General features: G+C 36.9%; 1 protein-coding gene across 3 annotated transcripts in view; it reads left to right on the plus strand.

The window, feature by feature from the left end:
• LOC131226044 (amino acid transporter AVT1C) overlaps positions 1–14,666 on the plus strand; it is a 68,730-nt gene that overhangs the window by 25,696 nt on the left and 28,368 nt on the right. For all 3 annotated transcript variants that reach the window (XM_058221701.1, XM_058221700.1, XM_058221702.1), the window contains exons 4-5: positions 978–1,315; positions 7,030–7,244. In XM_058221701.1, coding sequence (XP_058077684.1) covers positions 978–1,315; positions 7,030–7,244 — 553 coding nt within the window. The remainder of the gene's footprint in view (positions 1–977; positions 1,316–7,029; positions 7,245–14,666) is intronic.

Raw genomic sequence — 14,666 nt, forward strand, 5'->3', positions numbered from 1 at the left:
GACTTCAGATATATAGCCGAGTTAACCTCGGCTAGCATGATCTTCAGGCATAATGTTCTGAGGCCTTTCCTTTCTCGGCACGGGGTGAGATTCTCTCCGGAGATCCCACTTCAAAGGCTGACCTTGGTCAGGTCAGCTCGGCTGGTGAGTCAGGCGTCTAAGCTCTGCCCTTGGGCCTCAGCGCGGTGTTGGCCCTTCAAGGTCGACCCATCTCACAATTGATGCTTAAGGAGTCCATCCGGGTAACCCTTCGTCAGCGTCATTTCGAGATTCCCCCTCTATGGCTGGTTGTACATCTCATGTAACAGGTCAGTTCAGTTTTTTTCCATAACAGTTTGAAAGACAGGAAGAGAGTGTGCGCGCCAATAATGGTGCCAGGTACAGAGAGAGGATGCAAGCTACTAACATCAAAATTTTAAAATGACAAAACTTCTTCAATCTTTAGCTTAGCCGGTAAAATTTATACAAACTTTTAGTCTCTAAAGATGAAAAGATCCGTGAGTTAGCTCTCTCTGTTCAAGTCCATTCTCATGTGCTAAATATCCAAAATCCATGATACATGATGCTCTAAAAATTAATTGCAGGTAAAAACTCCCTTGCCTACTTACGTAATATATAGTAGAGATGGTCCATTTAATGCCATGCATTTGTAAGTCCACATGAATGTAGCTTGGTCCTTATCATGCCAAAGGTCCACCACCCCACGTAGCTCACTTGATGTGAAATAAGAATGTCTAGGTCCACTGTGTTGTGGTCCACCACCCCACAATTCAAATGTTGAAGTTGGGAAAGAATACATGTGGGCCTCATAGATGGGCCTCTCCTAGAATCAGTATCAACAACATCAGTTTAACTTTATGACATCTATATTCATGACTGCCTTATTAAAGTTGGATGATTAGCTTTTCTAATTCTTGACTCTCTCTCTCTCTCTCTCTCTCTCTCTCTCTCTCTCTTTTCTTTTGAATATCTTGCAGGCAATCCATTGACATGTACAGTAGCGTACAATCGCCGAACATTGGGTTTTTGGGCACTCCAACATTGTCCAGATTGAGCAGTTCCTTTCTTTCCTCTTCTCTACAAAGGAGACACACTCCTGAAATACTTTCCTCATTGATTAAGCCTTTGTTACCCACAGTAGCAGATCAACAAGAACAACAGCCACAACATCGGAAAAGCTCTCATTCTCTTCTCCCTCCTATCCCTTCAAGGAAGCCTTCCTTAAAGAAGTTAGTCCATGATAAAAAGCCCTCCCAACCATCACATGAAATCCCTCTCTCTCGCCAAAGCTCATATGGTCAGGCTGTTTTAAATGGTAAGATTAGTTTGAGATATGCTTATTTTATTCAAATTAGAGAACTGATCACCTGCAATATCATGCAACTAACTTCACAAACTACCACACACACACACACACACACACACACACACACACACATATGGAAATGGTACTATGAGGTCGACCTCATGGGAACTTCCCATGAGGTCAAGCTGTGTGGGCCCCACCGTGATGTGTGTCGAACATCTACCCCATCTGTTAGATGCACCATTCCATGGTGGAACACAAGCTTAAAAATCAAGTCAATCCATGACTTGGGTGGGCCATACCACATACAATAGTTGAGAGGGGTTACCCTCCCATTAAAACATTCATAATCATTTATTAGGCCCACCGAGATGTGGTTCACAAATCCAGCCCATTCGTTGTGTTTGTCCCACTTGGATGAGGGGTCAAACCAAGTTTCAGCTGCATCCAAAACTTAGATGGGCCCCACCAAGTGCTTTTATATGTTTTAGGCATATCTTCACATAGTTTTAGATGGTATGGCCCACTTGAGTTCCATATACGACTGATTTTTGGGATATCCTATAACATAGAGGGGACCCATCAAATGCACGGTGTTGATGTTTGATACACATCACGATGGGGCCCACATGGCTCGACTTAATGGTTCATATATATGAAAGAATGCTCACCTACGCACCTTCTTACGTGCACACCTTTGTACATGTGTCGTGGGCATAAAATCTGAATGGTCCACTTGATGCAGCACTCCTTGAAACTCTGCGGGCCCAATTTTCAGCCTAATCCAAAACTCTAGTGGGCCATAGCAAAGAGAAATGCAAATCAAGGGAGGAAATTGTTTCCTTATGCTATGGCCCACTAGATTTTTGTATCTGGCTGAAAGTTGGACTTGTGAGGTTCCAAGGGGTGCCGCATCACGTGGACCGTTCAGATTCTATGCGCATGACACGTGTGTAAAGGTGCACACAGGTGCTTAGGTAAGAAGGTGTGCAGGTGAGCATTCCTCTCTCTCTCTCTCTCTCTCTCTCTCTCTCTATATATATATATATATATATATATATATATATATATAGAGAGAGAGAGAGAGAGAGAGAGAGAGTGAGAGAGAGGAATGCTCACCTGTGCACTTTCTTACCTAAGCACCTGTGTGCACCTTTGCACATGTCATGTGCATAGAATCTGAATAGTCCACGTGATTCGGCACCCCTTGAAACTATATGGGCCTAATTTTCAGCCTGATCCAGAACTCTAGTGGGCCATAGCAAAGATATGCAAATCAAGGGAGGAAACTATTTCCTTTTGCCATGGCCCACTAGAGTTTTGTATCAGGCTGAAAATTGGGCTTTTGCTCTTCTCGTTGCATCTTCTTCCTCCTCTCCTCTTCTCTTCTCTTGCACCGTAGGATACCTAAATATCGTAACTCTGAACTCTCGAAGATTCCTCTGATATTTCTGTAGCTCTTCACTTGTGAATGAATCGAATGAGAGAGGAGATGGGTATTTTTAGGCCTCGACATGTGTAAATTGCCAAATTCAAACAACAAAGCATCATTGCATGGTCGCGCATCATACCCCTGTTGTGTGGTCGCGCAACGGGGTTTTTGCCTGAACTGGGCAATCTACCCCCAAGCCAACATCCTAGCTACATTCTTTGTATTGCATAGCTGCGCAACACATCTCTGTTGTGCGGTTGCACAATAGAGCAATCTTATGTGGATGGTTATATTTTTTGTGCTCCAACAAATATATACCAACAAGCACAGAATATGAAAAGTTCTATAAGTCACACATTTTTCTATAAGCATATATTGACTAGGGAATGTAATGGTGCATATAAACATTAAAAACATGGAGCATGCATATTATGGTCATCCAAAAGATAAACCTATCAAGCAAACAGTGATCAATAATAGTCTAGCAATAAAATGTGATACCAAAATTAAACATCTTTAAAGTTTAAATTATTAAGAAGATAATGAGGCTAAAATCCTTTGATTTACCTATAAGCTCATATAATGGGGCTAGAAATTTTAAATTTTCCTATACCCTTAAAAATGAGGCCGAGATTCTTAGATTTAACTATTAAACCCACATAAACTTTCTAAGGTGATCTATCCCTCTTTACCTATCCTAATATCCAAAACTGTCGATCCACTATGATCGAAAGTCTTTGATTGATTGAAACCTCTTGGTTGATTGAATCAACCGTGTCCAAAACTATCTAGTGAGTAAATTAAAAAATCAGGCATTTTCTCGATCAATCGAACTCCACCTTCGATCAATCGAAAGTGTCAACAATGTTTAGAGAGTTTCTTTTGAAAATTTGATTTTCTCGATTCTTCTTCCAATCGATTGATATCAATTGAATATCTCTCAATTGATCGAAATCATCTATCGATGGATCGAACATCTCTGATATCTTCACTTGAATTGTCAGCTTTTGCGCGTGTGGCTTGATTTTTCAGCGCTGAATGCGAAAGAAATGATTTCTTTCTATTCGTAGCACATGATCAAATATAAATGGATGATTGAGATTCGTTAGTTCATGGAATCACTGTTAAAATGGTTGGTGTCGAAATTGACAGAGAAGAAATCATGGAACTAGCGACGAACGCAATCGTGCCCTCAACAATGTGTTTGCTTGTACATTCCTGGATGTCAAAAGTATTTGATGCTAGGATTTGGAATGGTTTGGATCATTTGGAAAGGTTCTTACGCATATTCAGGGAGGATTCCACCCCAGCAGTGCAACCGAACGAGATTTACTCTTTAATCAGGTTTGCACGTCGTTACAGTCCGATCCGTGTGATACACCCTGAACAGCTACAATCATTCCATAAGGACAATTAGGATTCACCAGAGAACACCTCTCTTTGATTTAGAAGCAATCCCGTTTTGATAGTGGTAGAGAAAAATGGAACTTCTGTTATTTATTTATTTATTTAACGGGACCTGATCATGCGCTCCTAAAATTGGGTTCGGTTTTATGTTGCTATAATGTACATGCCTACACATGTGATTTGTCTTGTAGCGTTTGATCACATGTACATAACCAACTAGGTTAGTTTGATTGATCTAACACTGAGATGTGTTGTGACCCACCAACAATCAGTTCCGATTACTACATTTTGATTTAAATCATGAAATGCGATAGTTCTTTAAAGTTTCAACAGTTGATCCTACAATCTGATAGTCTGGTCTTCTTAAAAATTGAAATTACTCATCTTACGGGGTTTTATGGGTATTTGGGTGCTTAGGTATGAGTAGTCTTCCAAAATAATAGTTGGATTGTGTTTGAAAGGTGTGGAGATTTATGGCGTGGAATACACGCACGACTACTATAAAATTTTAATTTTTAGTGCGTGTGATGTTCTAGAACTTATCCTAAATTGATCTTGGTGGAAAATAAGAACCTATAAGTTCGTCGGAAATTTCTTAAGGATCATATATAAGGTTGTTATATTGTTTTCGAGCATTTTGATTCATAGATTTGATGTAAAAACCAATGAATGGTGGATCTCACGAGTTACATACATGAAGTCTACTCTATGAAATCATTCTTAAATGTGTGTGTTTACTATGTGCGTGCATGCTGTTGTTACATCAAAAGGGGCTTGTGAAAAGTCAAAAATTAGAATGCTTACTAGATTCCTTCTAGCTTCTTCAAATGTTGATCATTTTAGCCTTACTCCCAATGGTTTTGTGTTGACTTTGGAATGGTAGATTGACATAACTTTGTGATCAACTACTTATTAGACATTGAGCTTCCTCTTTTACTCAATCTCTTCAAACAACCATGGGTAGTTGCTTACACTGACATTGATAATATACCGTTGCGATCCCACCTTATATTGATACACAGACCAACTACTACATACAACCTCCAGCAACTAAGCCAACAGAGTCATGGAGGGGCAATTGTTAGGGAAATTGCTAAGCAGAAATCACCTTAATAGTTGAAGGGCCATACTGAGTAATTTGTTGCATAAAATAGCACAATATATAATTTCTGACACCTCTCACAAACCAATATGATCATACCCTAAGATGAAACATAATGTAACCACTGCGCACTACTCAAAAATAAAAAATTTCTAATTGTTATCTTTTACACCTTGCAATGCCAAATGAGCCTCTGAGTATAATGATACCTATACATTTGTGTTTGTTGATTTCTTCTACGTATCTTAAAGGGGAATGGCCACTTTCATCCCATTATGTATTCTAGATAAATCTCACTCACTTCAAGGAGTTATGGGATATGTGACAATGCATAATGTCTGCCCCACCAGAAATATCACTACGTACAAAAATCAAGTCATGCCACTCATTAAGTTGGTCACATTGTACAAAAACAATATACAATTTCAATTAAATTTACCAACGGTATTATTTTTGGTAGAAGAATCCCTACTTGATGAGGACCTGATATTAAAGCTTGATGATCTCCATGGTGGGTCCACATTATGTGTGGCTCAAATACCCTACATGCATAACATGTCAAACAACCATTTACTCCAAAAGCTTAAGCTGTCAGAGTGTGGTGTATCAATGTATATCAAGGGACTTTATCACTTTAACACCCCCCCACACGTGTGGGGTGGGAACTCCGCACGGGAACATACTGAGAAGGGTGGAGGGACACTCACACCATAAATAGGCCGGGCTTGATTTCCCGGTTTTTGGGCCGGACCTGATTTTTCTTGACCCCCTGTGGGAGAATAAAATACTAGCGAGGCATATTTGCTGCTCTCGAGATTCGAACATAGGACCTTCTGCTCTGATACCATGTCAAACAACCATTTACTCCAAAAGCTTAAGCTGTTAGAGTGTGGTGTATCAATGTATATCAAGGGACTTTATCACTTTAACATAACACATCGACAAATAAGTGTGATTGCGTGGGAAACTTATATGCAATGATTGGTAGGTGATGCTTGTTCTAATTTAAATAATTTTTTCCTTATATTACTTTTACAACAACATTTATTTTTGTAAAGCATATCACCATATTAACTAATAAAAGAGAGATCATGGGTGACTTCATCGAGAGCCCATATCACTATATTAACTAACGTAGGACAGATCATGGATGACTGCATGGAGCGCCCAGATCAAGAGAAATCATATAGAAATTCAATTTATGACTAATAAAAAGGTGCCTAAAATGCACTATAACTTTAAATGGCCATAGTTTTATGACCGATTATGGAAATTGAGTATATAATAAAGGGATGAAAAGTTATTGATTAAGCCCCAAGTCTTAGCCAATGAGTAATGTTTATTGGCAGCCATATAATTTTTCAAACTAGGGACGTTCTAGAGGTCAAATTTTACTTTGAAGTTAAATTTTATTAGTTTTTGGTAAGTTACAATGCTACTATTTTTTGTACTTAAGAGTTAAGAAAGTCATGTGGTTGCTTAAAGTCCTTATTTAAGCCATCTAATAGAGTTTTGAGTCATTTTAGACATTTTTACTATACATAATTACTATTTTAAATGACTTGTGTATTCTATGTTAGTTTAGGATTCTAGGCTTATGAGCCACATTAATTGCATCATAAAGGAAGAATTCATTTATAAATAATTATATTCCTTTTTTAGCTAATGTTTACCTTATAGATTTAAGGTTCCTTGTGGATTCAAATTATCTTATTAGAAGAAGAATGTGATTTTTACTCCATTTTTACCATACTGACTACACTATTAATACTACTCGTATAGGCATTAATGTGCTTTGTGGAGTTGGGATACTCTCCACTCCTTATGCGGCCAAGGAAGGAGGTTGGTGGGGCCTCTCTATATTGCTTGTGTTTGCAGTGCTCTCGTGGTACACGGGAGTTCTCTTACGCCATTGTCTTGACAGTGAACCAGGACTTGAGACCTACCCAGACATTGGTCAAGCTGCTTTTGGCCGTTTTGGCCGCTTTGCCATATCTGTAAGTCTTTTCGTTTGTTCCCACTCTATGCTGCATGCTTTTGTTCGTATTAAGAAATGCTACTTGCATGCACTCAAGTTCACTTTGAATGTTCACTCACCTTAGACATGAAAATGAATGACACGTGTGGGATTAGATGATTCATTAAGAAATCCTCAATTTTCTAGATTCTATCTGTAAAATCTGGAAAATATGAAAATCAAGTGGGACAAATATTTACATAATTTGAACCAGTCACAAATTATTTTAATAGCTCATTCATTTTATATAGTTTGTCGTCAACTTGATAATGAAATAAATCTTGTTTTTCAAACATGACATTTAGATTATTGGAATTGTCTAATGAGAGGCTCTAATCTCAAATAAGTGTGCCATTTGTGCACTTGCCTGGAAAATGCTCTTTGAAAGTGCACTCAAGCGTGTGTTGCTAGTTCAATTTAGTATATGCAATGAATAAACCTATGCATTGCATAACTAATGTGGGTCCTACAACCTACTAAAGTCGTACACATTTTTCATGGGTCTTTAACTCCATAGATGTTCCTTGCAGTGGCTACTAAAACATCTAATCTAGTGTATGGATCAATTTATGGCGATTTATCTAATATAATCTAGTTATAATTCTTCTTCACTAGAGAACTGATGTTTATACCCTTTTAAAATTTTGTTTTTACTTAAAAAATTAAGAGAAAGTAAATAGAATGGGTGACGCATGAAAAACTCCAGTTCAAAAGATATTGAAATCAAACTTATAAGAAGGATAAAGGGGGTGACGCATGTGAGATTTGTAAATGAAATACTAATACATTTTCCCTTCTACTTGCTCCTTGTAAATAATATTATTAGAACTTCCACCCATAAAGCATTTTTCTTTAACCACTAAAGCCAATTACTTATTTCCGATCTTATTATCTCAAACCAAATACCCAACACTAGATATTTTGTTTTATTACCTGCCGAGTTAGTTAAAACATGTACAACTCAGGAAGCCAACAAGACATATAACAATCCACCGGAAGAATATACGATATAGATGATCATCATAAAGGGCTGCATCTACAAGCATAAACGCTTAAAATAGACATTATTTCAAATAGGGACTATAAGTTCAAAATGTACCTCTTACTAGGAATTGGCTCAATTTGGTTTTTTACATTGCATGGGTTTATTTAATTGGAAAGTTTTCAAGTGATTGTTGGTTGTCAATTGTCATAAATGGGGATTCATTTGTTTCTTTAAATCTTCAAGAGGCTTAAGGTAGGGTAATCCTCTTTGTATTACTATTTTCATCATTGTAGGACACTCTTTTATGAAAATAATCTCATGCCTAAAAGGCATGCGACCTCTCTAATTCTTGCATGGTAAATTAATCAACACATTTTTAATGTACCTATACTAACCTAGGCTAAGAGTCTTGTGTTACCCATTCATATGAAACTTAAGCCCAATATGCATGGTGCATTACCATGATCCTTCATATCGAAGTTTTTAGAAAGTCGAGCCTTAGTCAACAATAATATTCCCACCTGATTGTCTATAAGGAGGATATCATCAACATAGACTACAATGAATACAATTTGGCTTCTACTCAACTTTGCATATATATATATATATATATATATATATATATATATATATATATATATATATATATAGTTCTTCATGGATTTGAACAAATTTTAATAAACTGGTGGCACAATCAAAACTTACATTCCAATTTCAACATGCCTATTTAAGACCATATAATTATCATTTTATACTACACATTTTTGAATCTCACCCTAAAGGGATGAACTTTGTGGATTGTTCTATATAGATATTTTCTTCAAGAGATCATTTAATAAGGTAGTTGTCACATTCATATGCAATATTTCATCATTGTAGTGCACAACTACACCCTATAGAATCTAAATGGACTTCAACATTCCCATGAATGATAAGATTTCATCATAGTTGATTCCCTCTCTCTGAGTATAACCCCTTGTCACTAGCCGAGCCTTGAACATTGTAGCTTTTCATTCAAGTCTCTTTTGTACTTATAGACCCATTTATATCCAATAGGTTTTACATGGGAGGGAGGGTTTATCAACTATTAGAATTAGTAAGAAAACATTAAATTGATCTTCAATTGCTTGGCCTTCATCTATTCGTTCGCATTAGAAGATAACAGTCTCCTGATGTGACACAGAATATGTCTCCTTATATTATATTCCATCATGGACACTTCATCTTGATATATGAAGAAACGAGGTGCTACCCATGTTCTTTCACTCTTAATGCCTCAGGAACTCATCATCTCTTCTGTTGTTTTTATCAATACAAAATTAATTAGTGAAGATGCCACAGGTTCCTTATTTTCTTCTAAGATAATGTTATCCTTCATCATCTCATTATCCGTGAATTCTTCTTATAGAAACACATCATGTCTATTTATTATGACCCTTTAATCCACAAGGTCATAATAATAGTCCCTTATCTAAATCCTATGAAATAATGGAAACCTCAAATTTTCAATATCAATCTGCTTCACATGAGCTCTATATCCCCACATGCGCATATGGCCATAATATGGCTTACGACCATAGCATACTTTGTGGGAAGTTTTAGGTGTGGATTTAGTAGGTACTTTATTCAAGGTATACAATATTATGTTTAAGGCATACCCTTAAAAAGGCAGTAAATAGCCATCATGGATATGACCATATCTTTAACATTGTATTCCTCCTTTCAAATACTTTGTTATGTTGTAGAGTGCCAAGAGTCATCAATAGATATACAATTGGATTTACCTTCAGATGGTTATAAGAAAAACATCCTATTCTTCTCCTTTGACCTAAAAGCCTTTATACGTTTGCCCGATTGGTTCTTCATAACCTCAGTATCAATAAATTTTTCTTTACAATGAAACCTATAAATAATCTCATATTTGAAGAAGTCATTTATAAATGTGACAAGGTATAAATATTCTTTCCCAGTTTTCATGTTTAAGCACTCATAGATGTCAAAGTGATCAATTCTAGACATTCTAAAGCCTATGTGCGTAATCCTTGGGAAAGGGAAACTTGGTCATTTTATCCTTCAAGCAAGAGTAACATGCATCTAAATATATGTGGTGAGAAATCACTTAGTTGCCCATTCTTAATAAAAATAGGGATTCTTTCTATGTTAATGTGTCATTGTCACATGTGCCATAAATAGTAGGTACTATACCGAATTCTTCCTCTTTCGTGGAAAAGATTCATCATGCTTAGTACACGTCAAATCACCATGCATCATACTAAAAGTAGAACATTTCAAAATATAGAGATTATCTACTAGTCTGGTAGTTCGAATATGCACACCCTTAAAACTAATAGTCATATCACTATGAATACAAAACTATAACCATATTTCACCATCTTATAAACAAGACTAAGGCATCGTCTCATATCAGGAGCATGGATACAATCCTCTTGTTATATATTATTTCCATTCTCTAAGACCAATAGTATGACCCAATTCCAAGAACTCTCACCTTCGCAGTAGTTCCATCATGTGGCCTAATAATATCATCATCATTTCATATCTCCCTGAACCTCTGCATGGAATCGGATAGGTATCAAAATGAACACACCATGCATTAGTATTGTTAAAATAATATTTGATTTAACAAGGATAAATGCTTCTTGATTATCTACAACCATCTCGTTGGCTTCCTTCATTTTGCGATCACTATCATACTTGAGATTGGCAAGTTAGTGATCGAATTCACTTGCTAGGTCATCAACATGGTTACCAATTACTTCTCGGCTGCCTTAGATGCATCATTATGGAATCATCCACTTGACGCTTCACCAAGGCTTCGAGTGTTGTGCTAATGACATTCAGTCGTTGAAATATGACCATTCACCATTGTGGATTTATATTTCATAAACACCCATTTAATGATGCATACATTTTTTTTTTCAAAGAAAGAGAGCATTAATATCATGCCTTGAAAATTCAGAACCCAAGTATGGTGACCATGATCCCTAGTTTTAAGGTGTGAACTATATTCATGCATTCATTAACCATATTTTTATTCAACTCATCATATTACCGTTCAAATCATCAATCATCCAAACCAAACCATAATAAAATTAACTTGAGCTTTTAAATTAAACTTTATAAATCCAAAATTCAAATCCACTACTGTTAACCTAGTATCGTTTCTAAGTTTCTCACATAACTTTCTACTTTAATTTCATTACAAGCTTTCAAATAAAAGGATAAGCTAAACTCTAGTCCTAATTTAAGTAGCTATCTAGGCATTCAACATCTTTAGCTTCTCTCTGATCCTGTAAACCTGTAAGATGTTAAATTGGGTGAGCTAAAAGCCTAATGAGATCATATTCACCACGAGTTTGTTATAGACTCAATGGAGGCAAGCAAAACACAACTTAACTTGAATCGAGATAAGATACAAGAATGTCATGTATTAAAAAACAAGCACAATAGAGGTAAGTAAGATAGATAACAAGATGCAATATCATGATATAACGTTCACAGCATAAGCATGATGTTATGGTGCATAAATCATCCAATGCATGCAAAACAAGTCACCCTGGAGATAATCCTTCAAGGAACCCCCTCTGGAATATCCCACCGAAACAAATCATCTTTGCCATATAGGTTGAGCGAACCCCCTCTCAAATATCCCACCGTAATCATCTTTGCCATATAAGTCAAGGGAGCCCCCTCTTGAATATCCCATTACAATCATCCTTGCAATATTGGTCAAGGGAACCCCTCAAAATATCCCATCGTAATCATCATTGCCATATAGGTCAAGGGACCCCTCTCGAATATCTCATCGCAATCATCCTTACTATTAGGTCAATGGAACTGTAATGCCTTGAACTTTCGACTATCGTGGACTACACGAAAGGCTGAGTTCCCGGTTGTTAGTTTGAATATGTCAAGTGTATAAACCCACATATTTCTTACATTCTCAAACTTTTCACAATTTTGTATCGTTCATAGCATAAATGATGAAAAAATAAATCTTATTCCAATAAGTTCACTAGTCTAAGTTCCATTCACCAAAAGTTCAATCAAACCAAATAATATAATCCAAGTTTTTACCCTCCCATTGAGGACTTGTTACTACTTCTAATTCAAATAAATTAATCCTAAGAAAATATCGTAAATGGAGTAAATAATTTCTTATTTAGGCCGCATTGGCTTCACCATCCGCCTTTTGTTGCCACGAACCTTCGTACTCCTCGCCTTGAAGTTCTAAACCACTTACTGGATTGTCACTTAAATAGTCTACCGTTGTTTTTCCAACAAGAGGAATCAATTGCCTAGGTTCAACTCCATGAGGGCATCCCTCCAAGATTATCTCAATATAACATAATCAATTCATGTCCATATCCATACAAAACATTCATAAAAAATCTTGATTAATGTGATGTATGATATGCATGCTCTGATGAAGGCACCCTGACTAAATGAGACAGTGAGCTCGCCACTCTCATTAGCCACTAGTCATGAGAGTTTACCGAGCCCAAATCCTTGTGAGACGAAGAGCCTACCACTGTCACATGGTTTAAAAACTACAGAAACGATGAAACGGTGAACCCACTACTTTTACTAGATAGTGTACAACTATAGAAACGATGAACCCACCACTTTCTATATTGTAATGCCCAGATGGGTTGATCCAACTCTTGAATCCTAGTGAATGCATGAGAATAATTCCATCCTTCAATTAATCCGATTAACATCCAACCATTTAGTAATGCCCACATTCTCCAAGTTACCACCACATCCCACTCTCATGGCCCACCAAACCCTAAGATAGTCGTTATCCTTCTCATGACGCCATTCATGGAGGAGCGATCATACCTTAGCCATGACGCTACACACGAATCTAACCATTCATCACCCACACATGGGTCCACAATCCATAATAATCCAACCATGTGGATCTTTCATAATTCACATCAATCCATCCAAATGGATTTTTCATAACCAATCAACCATCTAAACCACATGGGTTTTACATAATCCTCATTATATTTCCATAAACCATGGAATGGGTGGATTTCTTGAGATGTGGCATTCAAAATACATAACTTACATGATCACACCGTCACATGTGTGCATCATGTCCATAAACATAGGTCATTCATAATGAAACATCCATAGTCTCAACATGAGTTCATCTTAATCATGAATCTATTCTAAAATCAATGTCCACATGTTTATGCACATGAATCTCATAATATTCAAAAAGTACAGCAATGAAACCTTGGATAAACATCACATTAAACATTTTCAAACAAGCTATAAACACTCCATCAATTAGGCCAACCCAAATTACAACACATAGGGTTCATATAGGCTAGTTTAGCGGGTGCACCTTGTAAACTCGGTGGGTCAACTTGTCACAACGGATTAGCTCGCTAATCTATATGTTCCCACATAATCCACCATTGTAGGACATCATTCTAACCACCATAGATCCACACGCCCACTAGTGGTGTGGTTTCCATCATCATATTAACAAAATTCATGAACCTTACTGCATGTAGTCTAGGTTTAAACCTAACCTTGTTCCAAATTTCCAATTCAATCTCAAACCATAACTACCATGTAATTGATTATTCAACACAATATTCACAACGTATAATCACAATAAAGCAACAATTAGTCATAGATTTTATAGATCTAAACATACATATTAACAAACAATGAAAACATTGCATAGTTTCAAGAGGAATCATGTTATTATTGAAAATAAGCATAAATAAATTCCTCACATTTGCCTAAGATGAAACCTAGATGAATTAGAAGGGGAGAAGATGCGTGTGCACATCCTAGGGCTTGAGGAGAACACCCGTCTATTGGGAAGAAAATAGAGACACTCAAGGGAGTTTAGAAGTTAATGGTGGGGCGTCCACTCTCTCTTCTCTTCTCTCTCTCTTCTTCTTCTTCTTCTCCTTCTCCCTCTCTCTCTCTCTCTCTCTCTCTCTCTCTCTCTCTCTCTCTTAAACGTCTAGGGCTGGAGTAGGTTGGAGTAGTGTCGGGACATGAGAGATTATGAAGGTATAAGGAAAAGAGAGGAAAAATGGGGTGCACACTTTGTATATGGGTTTGGGCGTACATAGTTGGAAAAGTAAGAGGGGTGGTCCGCCTTTCATGTAAAGGAGTTTTTATATAAGGAAATCCACTCCACTCACCTGATTTTGTAAAAAATATAGTCAAAATATTTAATTTTCTAGGTGGTCCATTGATTGGGTCCACTCTTGCTACCAAAACTTGCAGTCTCACTAGTTAATTCATCACTTAAAGTTTCATCCTTGATGGATGGAGGGAACATAGTTAACTTGGGGTCCACTCCATTGAAAGTAAGCTTAATATTAGGTTTATCTCTCTTTAGGTTGGAAACTAGTTACC

This window comes from Magnolia sinica, chromosome 14 (assembly GCF_029962835.1).
Source record: "Magnolia sinica isolate HGM2019 chromosome 14, MsV1, whole genome shotgun sequence".
NCBI lineage: Eukaryota > Viridiplantae > Streptophyta > Magnoliopsida > Magnoliales > Magnoliaceae > Magnolia > Magnolia sinica.